The sequence below is a fragment of the Pteropus alecto genome, unplaced genomic scaffold (genome assembly GCF_000325575.1).
Source record: "Pteropus alecto unplaced genomic scaffold, ASM32557v1 scaffold3, whole genome shotgun sequence".
Classification (NCBI taxonomy): domain Eukaryota; kingdom Metazoa; phylum Chordata; class Mammalia; order Chiroptera; family Pteropodidae; genus Pteropus; species Pteropus alecto.
Window position 1 is genome coordinate 42,081,211 of NW_006442484.1, and position 19,095 is coordinate 42,100,305.

General features: G+C 32.4%; 1 protein-coding gene across 1 annotated transcript in view; it reads right to left on the reverse strand.

The window, feature by feature from the left end:
- TLK1 (tousled like kinase 1) overlaps positions 1–19,095 on the reverse strand; it is a 123,716-nt gene that overhangs the window by 30,701 nt on the left and 73,920 nt on the right. The window contains exons 6-11 of the mRNA XM_006921183.3: positions 17,620–17,715; positions 16,620–16,709; positions 15,610–15,702; positions 12,066–12,176; positions 11,813–11,949; positions 8,470–8,658 (exon numbers count right to left, since the gene is read on the reverse strand). Coding sequence (XP_006921245.1) covers positions 8,470–8,658; positions 11,813–11,949; positions 12,066–12,176; positions 15,610–15,702; positions 16,620–16,709; positions 17,620–17,715 — 716 coding nt within the window. The remainder of the gene's footprint in view (positions 1–8,469; positions 8,659–11,812; positions 11,950–12,065; positions 12,177–15,609; positions 15,703–16,619; positions 16,710–17,619; positions 17,716–19,095) is intronic.

Genomic DNA, 19,095 nt, shown 5'->3' on the forward strand with positions numbered 1-19,095 from the left:
TAATTAGGGAGTTATTCTGAATTATCTTTGTGGGCCCAATGTAATTACAAGACTCCTTAAAGGAAGAGAAGAGCAGATGAGTGAGAATCAGAGTGATGTGACATGAGAAAGACTTGACTGGCTATTGCTGGCTTGCAGATGGAAGGGCATCATAAACCAAGGAATGTAGGCATCTTCTAGAAGCTGGAAAAGGCAAGGAATGGGTTCTCCTTTAAAGCCACAAGGAGTAAAACAGCCTTGATGACACCTTGATTTTAGTCGAATGAGACCCACTTCAGATCTGTAATCTCCAAAACTATAAGATAAACAATTTGTGTTACCTTAAGCCATTAAATTTATGGTAATTTGTTACAGCGACAACAGAAAACTACTACAGATCTTGATATCTAAATGTGGGACATTCCTATAACAAACACCTAAAAATGTGGAAGTGGTTTTGGAATTTGGTGGTAGGCAAGAGGCTGGAAGAATTTTGAGCAGCATGATTTTAAAAACCTTAGACTGCCTTGAAAAGACTGTGAGCAGAAATGTAGATGTTAACAACTTTGCTACTCACGGAATTCCAAAGCACAGCAGAGAAAACAAATCATTTTAGAGAACACCTAAACCATCATCAACAGACTGCTGGTAGAAATATGGACAGTAGATGTGCTGCTGGTGAGGACTTAGAAGGAAATAAGGAACAGGTTATTGAAAATTGGAAGAATGGGGATCCTTGTTATTATGGAATATAGCTTAGCAAAATTGTATCCTATAGTTATGCAGAAAGCCAAACTTAAGAGAAATGAACTCGAATATTTAGCTTATGAGATTTCCAAAGTGTTGAAGGCATAGACTGATTTCTTCTTGCTGGTTACATTAAAATGTGAGAAGAGATAAATTAAGGGAACCAGGACTTAATGGTTTAAGAAATTCTCATCCTGTCCAGAGGGTGAAATATACTAAAATTGAGATTCATTGTCAAAAAAAGCTGCTATTAAAAAAAAAGAAAAGAAAAAGAAAAAGGAGTATGTGGACAACCTTTTGCTAATACCCCAGAAAGATCAGAGTATTCAGTCACATAAATGGTCTTTAAGACGATGAAGCATGTGACTCATAGATCTTCTCGGCCTTCTCAGCAGAAACCAAAAACAGCGATGAGATTATCTAGAAAACTGTGGAGGATCTTCTTGTCATAATAGAGTGAATCCTTGTTTCATATGTGAGAGATCCACAAGATTCTTGAGAACCAGCAGAAACACTGCCAACTTGGATTTAAAAGGACAGAGTATTGGATAAAAGGCTGTCAGACCCCCAAAGTAATACAAACAAGAAACAGTCTGATAAAGCTACTCAGCTACAAGTACATGCTAACCTTCATGAAAAAGACTCAGATCTGTCAACAAAACCTTGAGTCCAGAAGGCAGAACTACAAACTACAAATAATTATCACCAGACCCTTAAACCAAATGGAGTTTGCCTGGATAGATTCTGAAACTGCTGGGGATCTGTGACTCCTTTAATTTTTTTCTGTTTGAATAGGAATGTCTATAATTCTTATCCTATGTCTGTTCCCACCATTGTATTTTGGAAAGAGGTCAACTTGTTTCTTCAGGTTCACAGGCTGAGGAATTGTCTCAGGGTGGATTATACAGAATATCGCTCATAACTGAGTTAGACAGTGAGATTTGGAACATTTAAGCTGATGAGATTTAGATAAGATTTTAGGTATTGAGTTGATGCTGTAATGGGGTTAAGACTTATAGCGACATTGTGGTAGGACGAATGAATTTTGCATCTGGTAAGGATATGAATCTTGAGTCAGAGGGCAGACTACGGTAGCCAGAATAATGGCTTCCCAAAAAAAGCTACATTTCAATCTTCGGAACTTGTGAATATGTTACTTTATGTGGCAAAGGATAAATGGGATTAAAAGTTGTTAATTAGCAGACCTTAAAATAAGGTGATCATCCTGGATAATACAGCTATGAGTATACAGAGCCAAGAAAAAAAATATTATCTGAAAGAAACTGGGAAAAAGCATAAGAGGTAACATTTGAGTTGGTTAAAGAGAAGCAGAAAGAAGCCAGGAAAAGAAAAAGTACATACTGGAGGCATAGTAACTCGAGAGCAGAGCATGCAGAGATGCAAGGAAAAAGAAAAATGAATGTATACTGTAGATTAAGGAAGTTACCTACTACTTACTGTTTGCTAAGAGTTTTAATCACAGATCAGTGCTGAATTTTATCTAATGGTTCTTATTTTGGCATCTGTTAAGATGATCATATAATCTTTTTCTTTATACGGAAAATTACACTGACATTTTTAATGTTAAACCAGCCTTACATATCTAGAATAAATCTCACTTTGTGTTGATAGATTACCATTTTTACATATTATATTTTAGGTTGCTAATACTTTAAAGATTTTTGTATTTACTTTTGTAAGTGAGATTAGCCTATAACTTTCATTTCTTTTATGGTCTTTGTTGATTTTGACACCAAGATCATATTGGCCTCATAAACTGGAAATATTTCTATCTTAGCTGTTCTTCAAAAAAGTTTTTAAAAGACTGGCACTATTTCTTCCTTAATTGGTTGGTAGAATTCATAGATAAAGTCATCTATACCTGGAGTTTTCTTTGATCAAAGATTTTAATTATAGATTTGATTTCTTTAATAGTTATAGAACTATTTGGATTTTATTTCTTCTAATGTCAATTTTAAGTTGGATGTTTCTAGAAATTTACCCATTTCACAAAAATTTCAAATTTAAGCATTTATAATGTTCTGTTTTCCTTTAAATATCTGTAGACTTGTACTAATATTCCTTTTTGTGTTCCTGATAATGGTTGTCTTCTCTCTTTTTTCTTTTTTAATCACACGTCTTTTTTCGGATTGGCTGATTCTCTGTATTGCATGTTTGCTTGCTGTATCATTAATTATTGTTCTTTTCTTTCTTCTTACTTTGATTAATTCTGCTTACTTTTGATTAATTCTTATCTTTTCTTTCTTCTTACTTTGATTAAATCTCTTAACTTATTGAAATAGATGCTTAGTTTATAAAGTTTTAGTTTTTCTTCTTTTCCTGTATATGAATACAAGCTATAAATTTCCCTCTAGATACTGCTTCAGATTTATCTTACGAATTTTGCCATGAAGCACTTTCACTATCTAAAAATATTTTCTCATTTCTGTTTAGACCTTTCCATTATCTTTTTTGTTACTGATTTCTAGTTTTAATTCCACTGTGGTTATAGAACATATTCTATATGATTCCAATCCTTTAAGTTTCACCCATGAGTTCTACCAAACATTTAAGGATGAAACAATCCCAGTCCCTTAGGAACTCTTTTCAATCTTTTGAAATTTGTTGAGACTTGCTTTATAACCTAACATGGTCAATTTTTATAAAAATCCATAAAAAGAACATACATTGGGCAGATGTTAGAGGATGTTCTACATATGTCCATTAGGTCAAGTCTGTCAAGCCCACGAAAATTTTCTATACCCATACTGTGTGTTCTGTTTTGTATTGTTTTATTTTTATCTCTATGTTCTATTACCAAGAAATGTGTGTGATATCTCCCTTCCTTTATGATGTGTGGATCTCTCTATATCTCCTTAAAGTACTATCAATTTTTAATTTATCTTGAGGCCATGTTATTATGTGCATACAAATTTAGAATTATTCTGTGTTTCTAGTGATTTGAACCTTTTATAGTTGTAAAAACCCACTTTATTTCTTATAAATATATAAACAAAATCAAAACAATTTAAAATGTTTAACAAAGTCAAATCTTGATTAAAATATATTAATAATCGAGAATCACTTATACATTACCTGTAGATAATATTAGTCCTGCAAATTATTTACTCTGACTAATAAAAGTCTTTGGGACTAAAATTAGAAACTCCTACCTAAAAAACTCTACTGAATTTTGCTGGTGATTAAAAATTAGTTAAAAGTCAGGGAACTAAGCAAATACTTTACATGCATTACTTCATATCATCCTTTCAACACTATGATGTAAATGAGGAAATCAAGACTCAAAGAGGTAAAACAGCTTACCAAAAATAACACGAAAGATTCAAAGTTGAAGGCCACATCTGTCTGATAATGGTGCCTAAAGTTCTAACCACTGCATAGCAATAACTTCATTTTTCTATGTTAATTTTCTGATAGAAAAATAATTAAAGATTCATGATCTCTATTCTAATTATACTACATATTCTGCACACAAGCAAAACCTAGTTTCCATTAAACAACGATTTAAAGGCGTTTTTAGAAGACAGTTGCAGAGTATGGCTGTTAAACTCAAACTATAACATATATGAATCAAAGTGCCTTTCTGGCTTTTTTCCCCTATATAAATCTGCATCTGCATAAGGATGCAATTAAATTGCTATGTAGTATCACTTCATTTGCACTCCAAGAACACATAGCTGCATAACTTCAGGGTTAGTTCTAAGTTAACATATGTAATAAAATGGGAAGGAAATGAGACAAGTCTATGATTATTAAACTACGGTCATGGCTGTTAGCATCTTGGAAGACAAGCAGGAAGCAAAACACCTATAACTAGAAAAATGGTCTGCCGAAAAGAAGAAAATGAAATCAATTAAATACTCATGTATTGTAATTTAGTATTTACTGACCACTTTCCATATGTTGGGAACTGCTAGACATTTGAGAATACATATAAACATAAAATAGTGAGATAAACACTATGATACAGACAGGAATCCACAAAAGGCCATGGGCACTTAACCTGAGGGGAAGGAGAAATAAACTAGGAAGAAAAAGATTACAAAAGGCTTCCTATTGAAATTGGTATTTCAGCCAAGTGTTAAAGGTGAATAGGAAATGAAGTAAAGAAAGGCAAGGAATAAAAAGTACAAAGGCATAGAACCAAGAAAGAATAATCTATTTAGAGAATTGAAAGGAGTTTAACATAAAATACACAAGGCAGATGTTGGGGAATGAGGCTAAAGAGAAAAATAAGAAGGCCTATAAAAGTCTTCATGAGAGTAAATTTTTATCTCAAAGGCCAGTGAAAGAAACATGAAGTTATATGATGAGACATGTAAGAAAACAGTAATCTAGGTTATGAAAAGAGATGAAGTCTATACTTAGACATTATCAATGAAGATGGACAGATACTTTTAAAATGTTATTGAAACAGACGTAGAAACTGAGAGAAAGGGAAACAGCTGTTTTTAGTGTCATTAACTGAGTAAATGGTAATGCTGTGTGATTGAAGAGACAGAGGGCACCATGGCGATACCTCAAAGTACTGATTAAGTCTTATCCTTCAGGGGTCAAGAAAAAGCTTTCAAAAGGAGAAAACATCTAGTATGGGATTTAAAAAAATGAAAAGAAATTAAGACAGTGGGTTGGAGTTTGAAAGCTGATGGTGAGCGGTAGGCGCTGATGAATGGCAAATGGTTAAAAAGGGTTGGAAGGCACCAGATCAAAAGTGCTTTATAAGCCATTTTACGACTTTTGTATTATATCATACAAGCAACAGAGAGCTATGTTAAGGTTCTAAGGACGAGAATGAAAAGATCATAATTTAATTTTGAAAAAAATGATTCTGACTACAATAGAAAAATGGATTAGAGGACAAGATCAAAGTTGAAAGGGGTGTATGTGTAAAAATAACCCAAGTAAGAGATGGCAGTAACTTGAGTTAGAATGGTGTCAGTGGGGATTTACATTAAGTGGATACAGTTGAGATATAGAAGAACTAACTGGTTGTCTACTGGGGTAGAGTTAAAGCTAACATACACTTTCTTCTATATAACTGCTCACCTACCCATCAGCTCTTATTTAAGCAACAAATTTAATAATTTACAAAAAGTAAATCATTTGCTAAATTGTTTTTTTAAAACTCAAGAGTCAAATGCTTTAATTCCAATTTACAACACTCCCCCCAAATTAGGAAAGGTTTGAAGAAGGAAGTAAATTTTGAGATGGACTTCAAAAGATTATCAGCACCTATTTTTTAATGGAAAATAATAAAAAGGAATTGCAAAAAATAAATGGAAGCTTGATCTAAAACGTTAATAGTGACAATCAGAATACTGTTATTTCTGGAACTGAGAGGATGGTAGTACCATTCATAATAGAGAGAACACAAGAAAGAGTATGGCAGGGGGGGTGGTGGTGGTGGTGGTGGTGGTGGTGGGTGTGTGTGTGTGTGTGTGTGCGCGCGCGTGCGTGCATGTAGAGACTAAAATGGGAAAGATAATAGTAAATAGTTTTTGTTTTGCATTGTATTTTTAGTAAATAGTTGTTTATTTGTTTGTTTGTTTTGCTTATAGCTCCTGGTATTCCTAGGTGGTCTCCCATCCACGTACTAACCAGCCCCGATCCTGCTTAGCTTCCAAGATCAGATGAGATCAGTTGGGCACGTTCAGGGTGGCATGGCTGTAGACTTAGCAAATATAGTTTTGAAACAGGCTGCAACAGAGGTTCCTGTGAGGCATTTAAGTACCAATATCAACTAAGCAAGAACGTTACATTTAAGAATGAGATATAAATATATGATACTCAAGAGAGAAAAGTGGGCTGGAGGTAGACAGCAGCATACACCTCGTAACTGAAACCCTGAGAGTAGCTAATACTCAAGGAGAATAAGAGATGTATGATGGCCTAGAACAGATCCTTAAAATACACATTTTACAAATTGGTAAAGTAAATAATGTCCATAGAAGAGATTGAGATGATGTAGCCAGATAAATTAAAATGAATATTAGGAGAACAAGGTATTTCAAAAACTAAGGCAAGAAAGGATCTTTTGGGGGAAAAAAAAGTTAACAATATTCAGTGCTGCCAAGACTCAAATATCTATGAAATTTAGCATTAAGGAGATAGTTAACAATCTTTAAAAGAACATTTTCAATTAAGAAAGAAGAGAACAGAAGGTGAGGCAGATGTCATCATATGAAGATGACAGAATATGGAGACTAGAGGGATTTATAATTGAGGGGCTGTTTTTTTTGTTTTATTTTCTAAAAGGAAGGAACCAGTAGACAGCAAAGGGTTGGAGATAAAAGATTAAAAAGGTATCAAGAGAAGGGGTCCCTGATAAGCATGGGATGGGACTCAAAGCATATATGAAATATTATCTTTTAAGAAAGGAGAAAAAGAATACACCCATATAAAATATCAATCAGAAGGGGTGTGTGTGTGTATTTTCTACCTACATAAGCTTGTGTAAATTCTTGCAGAATAGAAAAATAAGTTTAGCTATATCTGTATAAATAGTCCTCCCTTATCTGTGGGACATACATTCCAAGACCCCTAGTGGATGCCTGAAATAACAGATAGTACCAAACACTATATCTACTGTGTTTTTTCCTATACATACATATTTATGATAAAGTTCAATTTATAAATTAGGCATGCTAAGAGATTAACAATAACTAAAAATAAACTATAACGATTGTAACCATATACTATAATAAAAGTTATGCGAATGTCTCTCTCAAAATCCCTTATTGTAATGTACTCACCTTTTCACTTAAAGGAAGCACTTTACAGCTTCTCTTTTGCATATCTGAGTGGCCAACATTGCTATTCTTATGGTTTGGGGCCATTATTTAGTAAAATAAGGGTTATTTGAACATAAGCACTGTGATACCACGACAGTTGATCTGATAACCAAGATGGCTAGTAAGTGACTAACAAGCGGGCAGTATACAGAGTGTGGATACGCTGGACAAGGGGATAATGCACATCCCAGGTGGGACAGAGTAGGACAGTGTGAGATTTCATCACAATACTCAAAATGTGAGCAATTTAAAAGTTATAAATTGTTTACTTCTGGAATTTTCCATTTAATATTTCTAGATTGTGGCTGACCATGGATAACTGAAACCATAAAAAGCAAAACATGGATAAGGTGGGAAATACTGTACATTGAAATTTTAACAATGGTGTTTTCTGTGGGACTGGATCGTGATCTATATTGTTTCATTATGTTCTTCCAAATTTTCTATGATAAGCATGTAACTATTTTTTTAAGTCTTTGTTCCTTGAATTATAAAAAATAATTCATCTTAAAGTAGAAAATTTAAAAGACAAAGAAAAACTGAAAGGAGAAAAACAATACCTATAATCTACCAATGTATTGCTTTCATAGGTTGAGAAAATATATGGAACTTACTTAACATTCTCTTAGAAAAAGGAACATTAGTAACTGACTCTATCATTGAGAAATGGAAGAAAGAATGGATTCCAGTCTCCTTGAGGTACCTAAGTCTCCATTTTAAAAGAAGTTAATAAATCTCCACTTACAAAGGTAAATTCAGATATTTGGAGCTTATTATTAATTTAGAGGTAAATTTGCAATACTACCTTCCTTCCTGGTCATAACTATTTTTACTACTTAAGTATTAGTTTAATTGTAAATAACATCCATTACTAACATTCATGCTTACTGGCAACAATTTAAAAAAAGGAAAATTAAATATGGAGGCTTACAGTTGTGGTAAATTTGGTCTAACAAAGGGATCATTTTCTGCTCCGTTGACTGCTTTGTTTTTCCTTTGTTTTGGTTCAGAATTGGTAGAGGGTGCCTGAGAATTATTAGCTGTGGGAGGTTTGCGTTTGGCTAGAAGTTTCCTTTGCCTTTCAATATCTTCCCTTTGCTGATTCACCCATTCTTGTTGCCTGTATAAAAATAAATGTAAAAAATCATATTAAGTCTCCATTACTTTTCACAGTTATAACACAAAAATGCACTAATAAACACAAAAAGGCATATAATATAAATTTTTAACCTTTTGATCCTACCCTGGTGAACCCATTCATATTCACTGTCCGGGTCTCATCTGAAGTATTCATTTCTAAACGAGGTTTTTCTTCCTTTTGATCCTACCCTGGTGAACCCATTCATATTCACTGTCCGGGTCTCATCTCTGAAGTATTTTTCTAAACGAGGTTTTTCTTAAAACTCCTATACTATGGAAAGATGTGTATCCATATATATACTCTTGTGGTATCTTGTAGCTCCCTATCTCCTTTGTAACGAATACTCCTGTAGATCCTTGATCGGAATATGTCTTGGACTACATCACTCCAGGAGAATGGAGACTACATCTATTTTATATCCTACTGTATTCCTAGTGCCCAGCATAGTGACTGGCACATATTACATATTCAAATAAATGTTGGTTGAATAAAATAAATGCAATATTAAAAAAAACTAAAATTAATTATAAGGTAGATCTTACACGTAGATCTTACATGCATTTATCACGTAGTGATAAATGCATTTATCATGTAAGGTAGATCTTACATGCATTTATCACGTAGTGTTTGCAGAAAAACTTATAAAACGGACATGAATACAGTATTATTATCTAAATTTATCTCTGTTAAAAAGAAATTTGGGGAATGGGCAAGTAATGAAATGAAACAAAAATTGACCCCGATATAAGAAATTTAAGAAAAAAGAAATCGACAATTTAAAGGAAACGACAAGAAAAATTAGCATGGCTTTGAAAAATGGACAATTAATAAAAGCAAAAATACTACTGCCACCCATTCAAGAATTTAAAGCTTATTAATTCTAGAAACTAACAGATATAATGTCTATTATAAAAATATAGAGTGGAGATTTTAGCAATCTGACCAGAGCATTACGTAGGTAACAGTAAAGCTTTTTTAAACCATTCCATCATACAACACCTTAAGCTTATTCTAGTAGTAACCATGTTCCCTTGTAGGTCACCTCACCATGCTAAGAAAAAAATTTAAAACTCTACATGGTTATGATATTTATATTTAGAACAAGTCAAATGTTTCAATTTCTTGCTCCTCCACCCCTATTCAAACCAGAACTGCAGAACTTTTACTCTGCTGATGCAGAATTGGCTTTACAAACATTTCCTTTTCTTATGGTTCTACCCAGGTAGAAGTAGAACATGGGAGAAGTAAAAGAATCAAGAACCAACCTACTGAGACAGAAGAATGAAATGGTCAAGAAAATCTCAAGAATCATAAAGCAAGAACAAAACCTTAATCCAGTTTTCATTTGCAAGTGGAAATAAATAATTTCAACTTACTAAAAAAGTTATTTTTTAAAGCTAGTTTAAAGCACAATCAATAGCAATAACCCTAATGATTAAAATCGTAATGGCAAGTAAATAATTGCTGGAATGGATATATAGGTAATACCTGATTATTCAGGAATGGCCATACAATGTAGAGCCTATTGATTTAATATTACTAATTGTTATTTCTCTTCTCATCCTCCAATTACTTTAGGTTATATCACTGATAAATAGCTTATATAAAATATGTATATGTAATAACACACAGTAGACCTTCAAATTCTTATTAGTGATAGGAAATGCAAGTTTTTTTGAACTAGATTATTGGTTTATTATAAAAGAATATAATTCAGTAAAAACCAGATGGAAGAGATACATAGTGCAAAGTATGTGTGGAAAGAGCACAGAGCTTCCGAGTGTGCTACTCTCCCCAAATCTCCACATGTTCAAACAATATGAAAGCTCTAATTTTGCTCTTTTTTTGACAGCTCGATGGAGAAATTGTTACTGGCAGAGTTTATATGTCAGACTTATATTTTTAGTTTACATCTAAGGTTCTATTATGTAACCTATTTTATTCATTACAAGGACAACCGGGTTTAGTAGCAGAGATTCTTCCTCAAAAATTATGGTTTCTCTCTCAAATGTATCCTATTCTCCACTTTTACTATCAGTTATTTTAGCTCAAACCTAATCACCTTTCCTTTGGACAACTCTCCATCTGAACTGTCAATAATTTATCCTCTTCCATTATTCCAACATTACCACCAGAGCTATCTTTCTAAAACTTGTGACCACACACACTACATACAAACCTTTAATAGCTCCTCATTATCCACAGAATTAAAACCCAAATTCTCTAGCATCACAAGACATTGTCCTTCATTATGGTATACCTAACACCCAGCACAGTTGTGATGAACAAAAGCTGAATAAATCAACTGAGAGATAAGAGAAGAGCATTCAGTGTTGAGTCCAGTACACCAGTGTTTGCAACAGCAATGTTTATGTGCTATTATGTAAAATAATGCCTTGCCTCCATTTTGCATTTAACTGGATTGACTCTGAAAAAGTTAATGTAGATGCTAATACTGTTGATGTTTAGGTTTAAATATTTTTCCAGAAAAATAAAAAGCAGCATATATCTAAAAAAGGGAGCTGCATAGATCCTGGCTCCTTAATACAGAAACAGTCAACCTATCCTCACCACCGACTGAACTCAAGAATATATAGTAACAGTGATTTGTTTTAAATCGCTGTTACCTCAGAAATGTTAAAGGCACATGTTCAGTTCAACTGATTTACGAGTTCTTGTAACTGAAGCAGAGGAGAAAAAGTTCCCGTCTTTACCAAAAGGAATAGAGAGTAGGCAAGTGCTCAATAGTAACACTTTGTCAAGATTGGGGAATAGGAAAACAACTAAGTAGAAAAGTCCCAAGATATACATAGATATATATATCTTGTAATGAAAATTAAATTTTCAACAACTTTCCTCCTAAATCACCTATAAAGCTGGAAAATCAGTTTATATTTTAGAAAGTCATATTTAGAATAATACATCCTACTGTATAGATAAATGCTAACTAGTCAAGAAGTCTGCCTAAGCTAAAATTATATCTTTATTTTGTGTTCTTTTAAAATGTACTAAATTCTATGATCTCAAAGAGTAGTAAGAAGTAAATGTAGAATATAATTCCAAGTCTATAATCATTGGAAGTTATAAAAACCCAAAGGTATACTAAATTTTTTAACATGTAAGAATGACTAACTTCACAAGATTCTGAAATGCAAAACCATCTGTCCATTGTTCAGTAAATGAAGCACCATGTCTAACAGTTGTGAAGTGCCCAAGGCGTAATCTGTCTTGCATACTCTTCTCCCGGCTTGACAGTTTTTCTTGTGTACTCTAAAAAAAGGAGGAAAAATCATCACTCAATTATATTTGTTTAAATTTTATAAAAGCATACAAAAGCGAAAGGGGCTAGTAAAAAGAAAGAGAAAATTATAAAACTTTTAACTTACTTTTTCAATAAGCAGTTTCTTGCTCATTGATATGCACTTATTTAATCGTTCTTTGTATTTTTCAAGTAATTTTTGTTGTTCATCTATTTGCCGTCTGAGATCACAGTTAGCCTGCAACATAAGCAGAAAATGGAAAAGGTCTACAATGGAAAAGGTGTATATATGAGACATTCAGGAATATTTTCAATGTTCTGAATAAATTACATAAAGAAAAAAAGATTAGTAAGATTGAGTATTTGAGTATGATACTAAAAAATTTTTTTAACATCTACTTACCATGGGATACTATTAAATGCTGTTTAATTGTGTAGTGGAAAGTACATGGAATTTGTACCCATACTCCATGGATTCAAATCCACTCTGAAAGTTATATCTTAGTTCTTATTTCTAAAATAGGGTCAATGCCATCTACCTCACTTAGTTAAAAGTAACAAATATAGTATATAAAGTATCTAACTCTTAATGTCTAACTTAAAAACAAATGATTCTTTTCCATCTTTTGTAACTAATAAACTTTTTTCTCCATTCAACTTGTGGATGACACTGCAGATGCCTACACAATAACTATTCCCACCATCTTTCCTGGCACAATATAGAAATTCTATTGATTTTGTAGGCAGCCAGATGCATAGGGAAGTGGCCTCTCTCTAAGCTCAGGAGATGAGTCTGATTAGTCTAATATAATGACAAGAGAATAACCTGAAAGGCTTGTTGGAAGACAAATTACTGGGACCCAACTCCAGAGTTTGAGTTAGTAGATAATGAGGTAGGGTCTGAAAATTTATTTCTTTTAAATTTATTTCTTATAAATTCTGGTCTCGGGATTGTACTTTGAGAACCATAGGTGTAGGCCAATCAAGGTAGAAGCCAATGGCATAATAAAAAATGCTGGGAGAAAGTAAATGCCAACCTAAAATTATATACCTAATAAATTTTTTTTTCAAGAAAAAGGGTAAAATAAAGACATTTTCAAATGGAATTTAGCACTAACAGATCTTTATTATTAGGTGCAATTCAAACAAAATCCCAACAAATTTTGTGTGTGTGTATGTGTGTAACTTAAACTGATTCTAACACTTCTCTAAGACTGCAAAGGGCCAAACATAGCCAAAAAGAAGAGGATATTTGTTCAACCACATATCAAGATGTAATATAAAGCTACAGTAACTGAGATCACCCAAATCTATTTTCTCTTTCATCCTTAGTAATGGAAAACCAATATTTTATTCTGGATTGATATGTGCCTAGCTAAAAGACACGTTTCTCAACTTCTCTTGCAGCTAGGGTTAGTCAATGAGATGTAAGCAGAAGTTGTTCAATGGGATATCCAAGAAGGTACACAAAGAACTGCCACATTTTTTTGTTATTCTTTTCTATTTGTTTTCTGCTTAAGAACATAGATATCACAACTATGACTCTAATAAATATTTTGTACCTTGAAATAACCTTCAAGATGAAAACCATACACTAAGGATGACAGAGTAGAAAAATGAAAGGAGCAAAGATCCCAGATGACACTATGGAGCCATCACACTCAGGCTGCCCAAATATGTTCTTCTCTCAAAAAATAACACATTGTATCTCATTTTAAGTACTGTACTGTTGTTCATGTTCTCTATTACTAAATGCTAAATGATAAAAAGATGCTGTGAAACCAGCATAGGAATATACAAATAGAACACAGAATATAGCAGAGAACACAGAAACAGATCTTCTATGTGGAAGCTGGATTATATGATGAAGCTGGATTATATGATGGAGCTGGCAATAAAGTAGACTTTTAATTATATGAGCTAGAGATATGGTTATCTATATAGAAAAAATTTTAAATGAAACCCTACTTCACACTATACCCAAAAATGAGATTAACAACTTACACTGGAAAACAAGACTATAAAACTTTTCAAAGAAAATATAGAAGAACATATTTATGATCTTAGGGATAGAAAGAATTCTTCTGGTACACCTTTGATCATAATTTGTTACAAATAAACCAAACTATAAAAAGATATATTTAATCATATGAAACATTTAAATTTATCTAAGCATCAAAAGACAGCATGAAAAATGAAAAGACAATTCAGACTGGGAGAAAATCAATATATATTGATTGTCACAACAAAAAATTGACATCAATGAAAAAAAGACAGCAATCCGGTAAGGAAATGAGCAAAAAAACATGATCGGTTATTTCACGGAGGAAACAAAAATAGTTAATAAATATTTTAAGACAGTAAGTAGGGAATGAATAATTAAAGATACCTTGCTATATCCATCAAACTGGCCAAAAAAGAAAAATCTGATTATATTAAGACTTGGCAAGGATAATGAAAATGAGATTATTTCTTGCCCAGTGCTGGTGGGAATATAAACCAATCCAACCACTTTGGAAAAATGTGACATTTTAAAGTTGAAGATATGCATGCTGCCCTGCACTCCTAAGCATATACCATAGAGAGATCCTTCCATATTTGCCCTAAAAGACATGTACAAGAATGTTCTTAGCAGAACTGTTTATATTAGCAAAAAGTAGAAGCTAAATGTATACCGAGAGCAGAAAAGATAAATTATGGTATAGTCACATAAGGCTTCACTATACAGTAGCGAAATGAACAAACAAGACAGTCCTACAGATATTGTTTAGTGAAAATGAACAGGGCAAAAGGGTACACACAGTGTAATTTTGCATATATACTTTCAAAACCAAACTGAAATAATATGTTAAGAATGTATAGATATATGCCTAATAAAACCATAAAGAAATACAAAGGCATAATAAATACAAAACTTAGAATAATAACTAATGGTAAAGGGATGTAAGTGAATGTGACATGATCAGGAAAGGCATACTGGATACTGGCTATTATGGTATTAGCCATTATGGTAAGATCATGGATGTTGGTTTTATTGAGTTTCATTACCAATAGTTCTCAATGCTGGCTTAAATAAGAATCATCTGCAGAAGCTTTTGAAACTACCAGTGTGCAAGCCCTACATCACATGGATTTAATGAGAACTTCTCAGGGTAGAGTTTTGGCATCAGTACTTTTATAAAGTGTCCCCCACCATTTCTGTCATCCAGTGATTCTTATACACATCAAAGGGTGAGAACCACTGCTTTTCTCACATTGTAAGTATACCTTTTAATGTGTCTTTTTATAAAGCTTCCATTAAAAATCTCACAAGATTTCAGCAGTTTCTTCATCTTGTATAATATCAAATGTCAATTAGATTAATATCAAAATAAATTAACTTTAAATAAAACTAAAGTGAAATGTATAATCTGTCTTATAATAGTTGATAAAATAAAAATAAATTTTATTAACTTCCTTCTATTTCTCCAACTGTTTCTCAATTCACATTTTAAAGAGCTAATAAAATAATTTTCACTTTAAAGTTGGTATTTTCAATCATGTACTTAGACAATCAGAAAAGGCTTTTTTCCCAGGTATAGAATTTTTTACAATGCTAAGAATTTTCTCAACAGTATTACTATTGAGAAATAATGAGTCAATTTTTTTTCCCTCTATGACTTACTACTTACCCTGAGCAAGTCATCTATACGACCTTCCTTCTTTTCCAGGTCCTGGTTTTTATTACTTTCTAATGCTGCTAATTTCAACATTGTGAGATCAGTCTAAATGAAAGAAAGCTATTTTATTATCTCCATTATATATAGCATGCGAACATAAAATTAGATTTTACCAATTCTAAAAAGCAAATAAAATAGCTGAGTTTGTGTGCATATGCAAAGGTTATTCCAAAAAGTCTCAGTGTAGTTTTAAGTTTTAATCAGAAATGCTACAAACTTATAAAGAAACATATACATATTATTTAAAATTTTAGAATATTGATGTTCTTCATTAAATTCAATATAAACACTACTTTTTGCTATCAATTCTAGCTGATTTTTGAACATGGTAAAAACTTTCTTGAGGTGTTCACTGACTGACCTAACAGAAAAAGTCTCATGGCAAATCAGGCAACTGAGGTGGCTGAGCAAAAATATATACTCTCTCACTCCCCACTATGAGAGAGTGTCATCCAAAAACTGTCATATGTAAAAAGTTAAAATGAAAAACTTAGTATTCAAAATTCATAAAACTAAGTGTAAAAGGTATCTATCTGATTAATTAGTTTTCAAATGATTTTTCTAGATGAAGAGCATATATGAATATACATAAATATAGACTCAAAGTGAACTGCTTTAACGTCCACTTATAAAATATAATAGCTTTACAAAGACACTAACTATATGTGGTTGGATGTTAAGTTCAAAAAGAATCAGTACACAGAATTGACATGTTATGTTGTTCTATTTATTTAGTTTGCCTAAAACATCTATATATTTAACCAGTATGTAATAAAGGACAGTAAATTGGATATTTCAATTTCTCACCTCTACGAATTGTTCTTTTGTTTAGTAATTAGCTTTGATGTATAACTAATCTTAATTTATGACTATGTCTAAAACAAAAAGAAGACATCTTAGTTGTTTGTACACAGTTGGTCACTGGTTTCTCAGAAGTCAGAGAAATTTTAATTACTATTTACCTGAGTAATTTTAAAGGATAACTGCTTTGGCTGCACAACAGGGTGGTCCCCAAAAGCTAATGCAGTAGGAGAAGGGCTACTAGGTCGAACCTTTAAAAAAATTAAAAGTTTTACATTAGCAAGGAAAAAAAATAGGATTCTGCTTAGCAACGACTACTTAACATTTGTTAAGTTGTTATCATGATAATGAACTGAATTAAACATAATTGACTTTAAAACTTTTAATAATCATTTATTCAATAAGCATTTACTGAGTATGTCCCTACATAAGGCCCAGTGAGACAACCATATATTCCCTGCCCTTGAGGAGCTTATATTTTAATGCCATAAAAGAAGTTTTAATGCTTCCAATTTAATACTGATTTAAAAAAACCTTTAATTCATCTTTAAATTACTGAAAGCCAACATTATTTTTCTGGTTAGCCACTGAACTTTCACATAATGAAAGTAAAGAAAAAATAAAATCCAATATACAAAGCAATGCATATGAAACAACTAGGTCTTAAAACGTTAGAAATAATCCAAAAAGTTATCAGATAATTTTCAGGTCCAAGATCCCTCTCCTATACTAAAATAAATATGCAAGGTGGATAGATGGCTGCATATCTTTTTCTTAAGGATTCCCAGAAAGGAATCATGCTATCATTTTAATGCTTAAGAAATTTAATTTATAAGAAAGTTAGAAATTAGAAATCAGTAACTGAAATTGAACTGATACAAAAGTATTCATATTAGTCCCACAAGCTCAAGAACATTTTTACAGAAACATTACTTCTTGAATGTACTTAATTTAGGAAAACTTTAACTTAATAATCTCATTTTCAGAAATAAAGTTCTAAAAGCAACAGATCATTAAAAAGGATTCAACTCACCTCATAGAATGACTTAAAAAAAAATATAAACACTAATATACATAGGTGTTCTCAAAAAACACAAATTATAAAAGTAATTCAGTATACATAACTTCCTAGACATAAGACTATGGAACGTAAAAACTTACAGATGAGGAAGGAGTGGAATGTGAGTGTGAATTTTGAGGAGAACGGATCGCAGGAGGTATGCCTCTTACTGGACTTGAGCCATTCCCACCTTGGTACTGAGGAAAAAAAAGAAAACATCACAATTAAAACAGGTTTGGATAAATGTTATTTTAGACACAGAAGTAGGAATTAAATCATTTTATTTTAAATTAAATCCAGCAGTCATTTAAATGTGTCAAGAAAAAGAAAAACTAAGGTCAGTCAGAGCTAAGTCCTTAATAGACTCAAGAGAGACTACTAATCACAAGAACATCATAACAGTATGTCTTGTACAGACCCTTATTTTTCAAACATTGTGACTATAACTTGTTACTGTGGCAGACTCAAAGACAAATACATTTCCCAAGAGCAATGAACATATTTTATTTCTCTTTCAAATTTTAGCACAAAATTAAAGTCTAAAACGCAACAATAACTTTAAAAGGTATAGTGATAGCACTGATAGGATGTTATAATATTATATTTGGTGAACCAGTATAACCCTTAATCCCAAAATACTTTAACATGTTTATATGTAAGTGTTAGTGAATATAATCAACCATCTTGAAACAGAATCACCATTCTCAAGATCTGCTAAATATCTAAATGTTCCTATTACCATATAAAAGAATTCTACAGACCAAGTCCCTTCCCAAAATCTAATAAAAATAAAGCCTTTCTTACATGCATGCATGACATGCATTACAGTGTATGACTTACCTATAAATGAAGGGAAGCCACCTACTCTTTTGCATAGCTACCTTTCTTATTTTTCATGTTTCTGTATCAAGAATGGAGGAGAAAACAATTTGCTGATACTGGCTTCCTCTCAGGGTTTTAGGCATGAACAGCAGAGATGGAGACTTCCTAGTGTGTTCATTAAACGACTTTCTGCAACCTAGGGACTTTGTCTAATTTTTTTTTTAATCTATAGTGTCCAGCATAACACCAAGCATAGTAGGCATTCAAGAGACTTGAGATTTATTTATTTGAACTGATCCTACCTTAGGCAAAGATTCTTAATAACACTGAGGGGCTGACCTCCACTAAAGAACATTAGGTATCTCATGATCAGCAACAATTTTAACTTAGATTCTGTAAACCCAAAAAACAATGAAAGATAGGAAAAAAAATTTTTTAATGCTGCCCTTCCCCTAATCAGCAAATTCTGTTCTCTCTCAAGTAAATATAAATATTTTTCAACCAAGTACATGTTTGTTGTTTCAATAATCATATTAATGTTTTATAATGTGGAAATGGTAGCCAACAGTGTTTCTGTGCAGAAGCAGGGAAACATCCCAGGATTGGGTAAGAGTCTAAATTTACCACTGTTTATTATTTTCAGGGACTCTTAGATTGACAACTTTATTATTACTTAATCTCCATCCACAGGGCTCAAATGTTGCTGTGGTGCAGTAAAGCCTGTATTGACAGTAGAAAGTTCTATTCTTCACTCT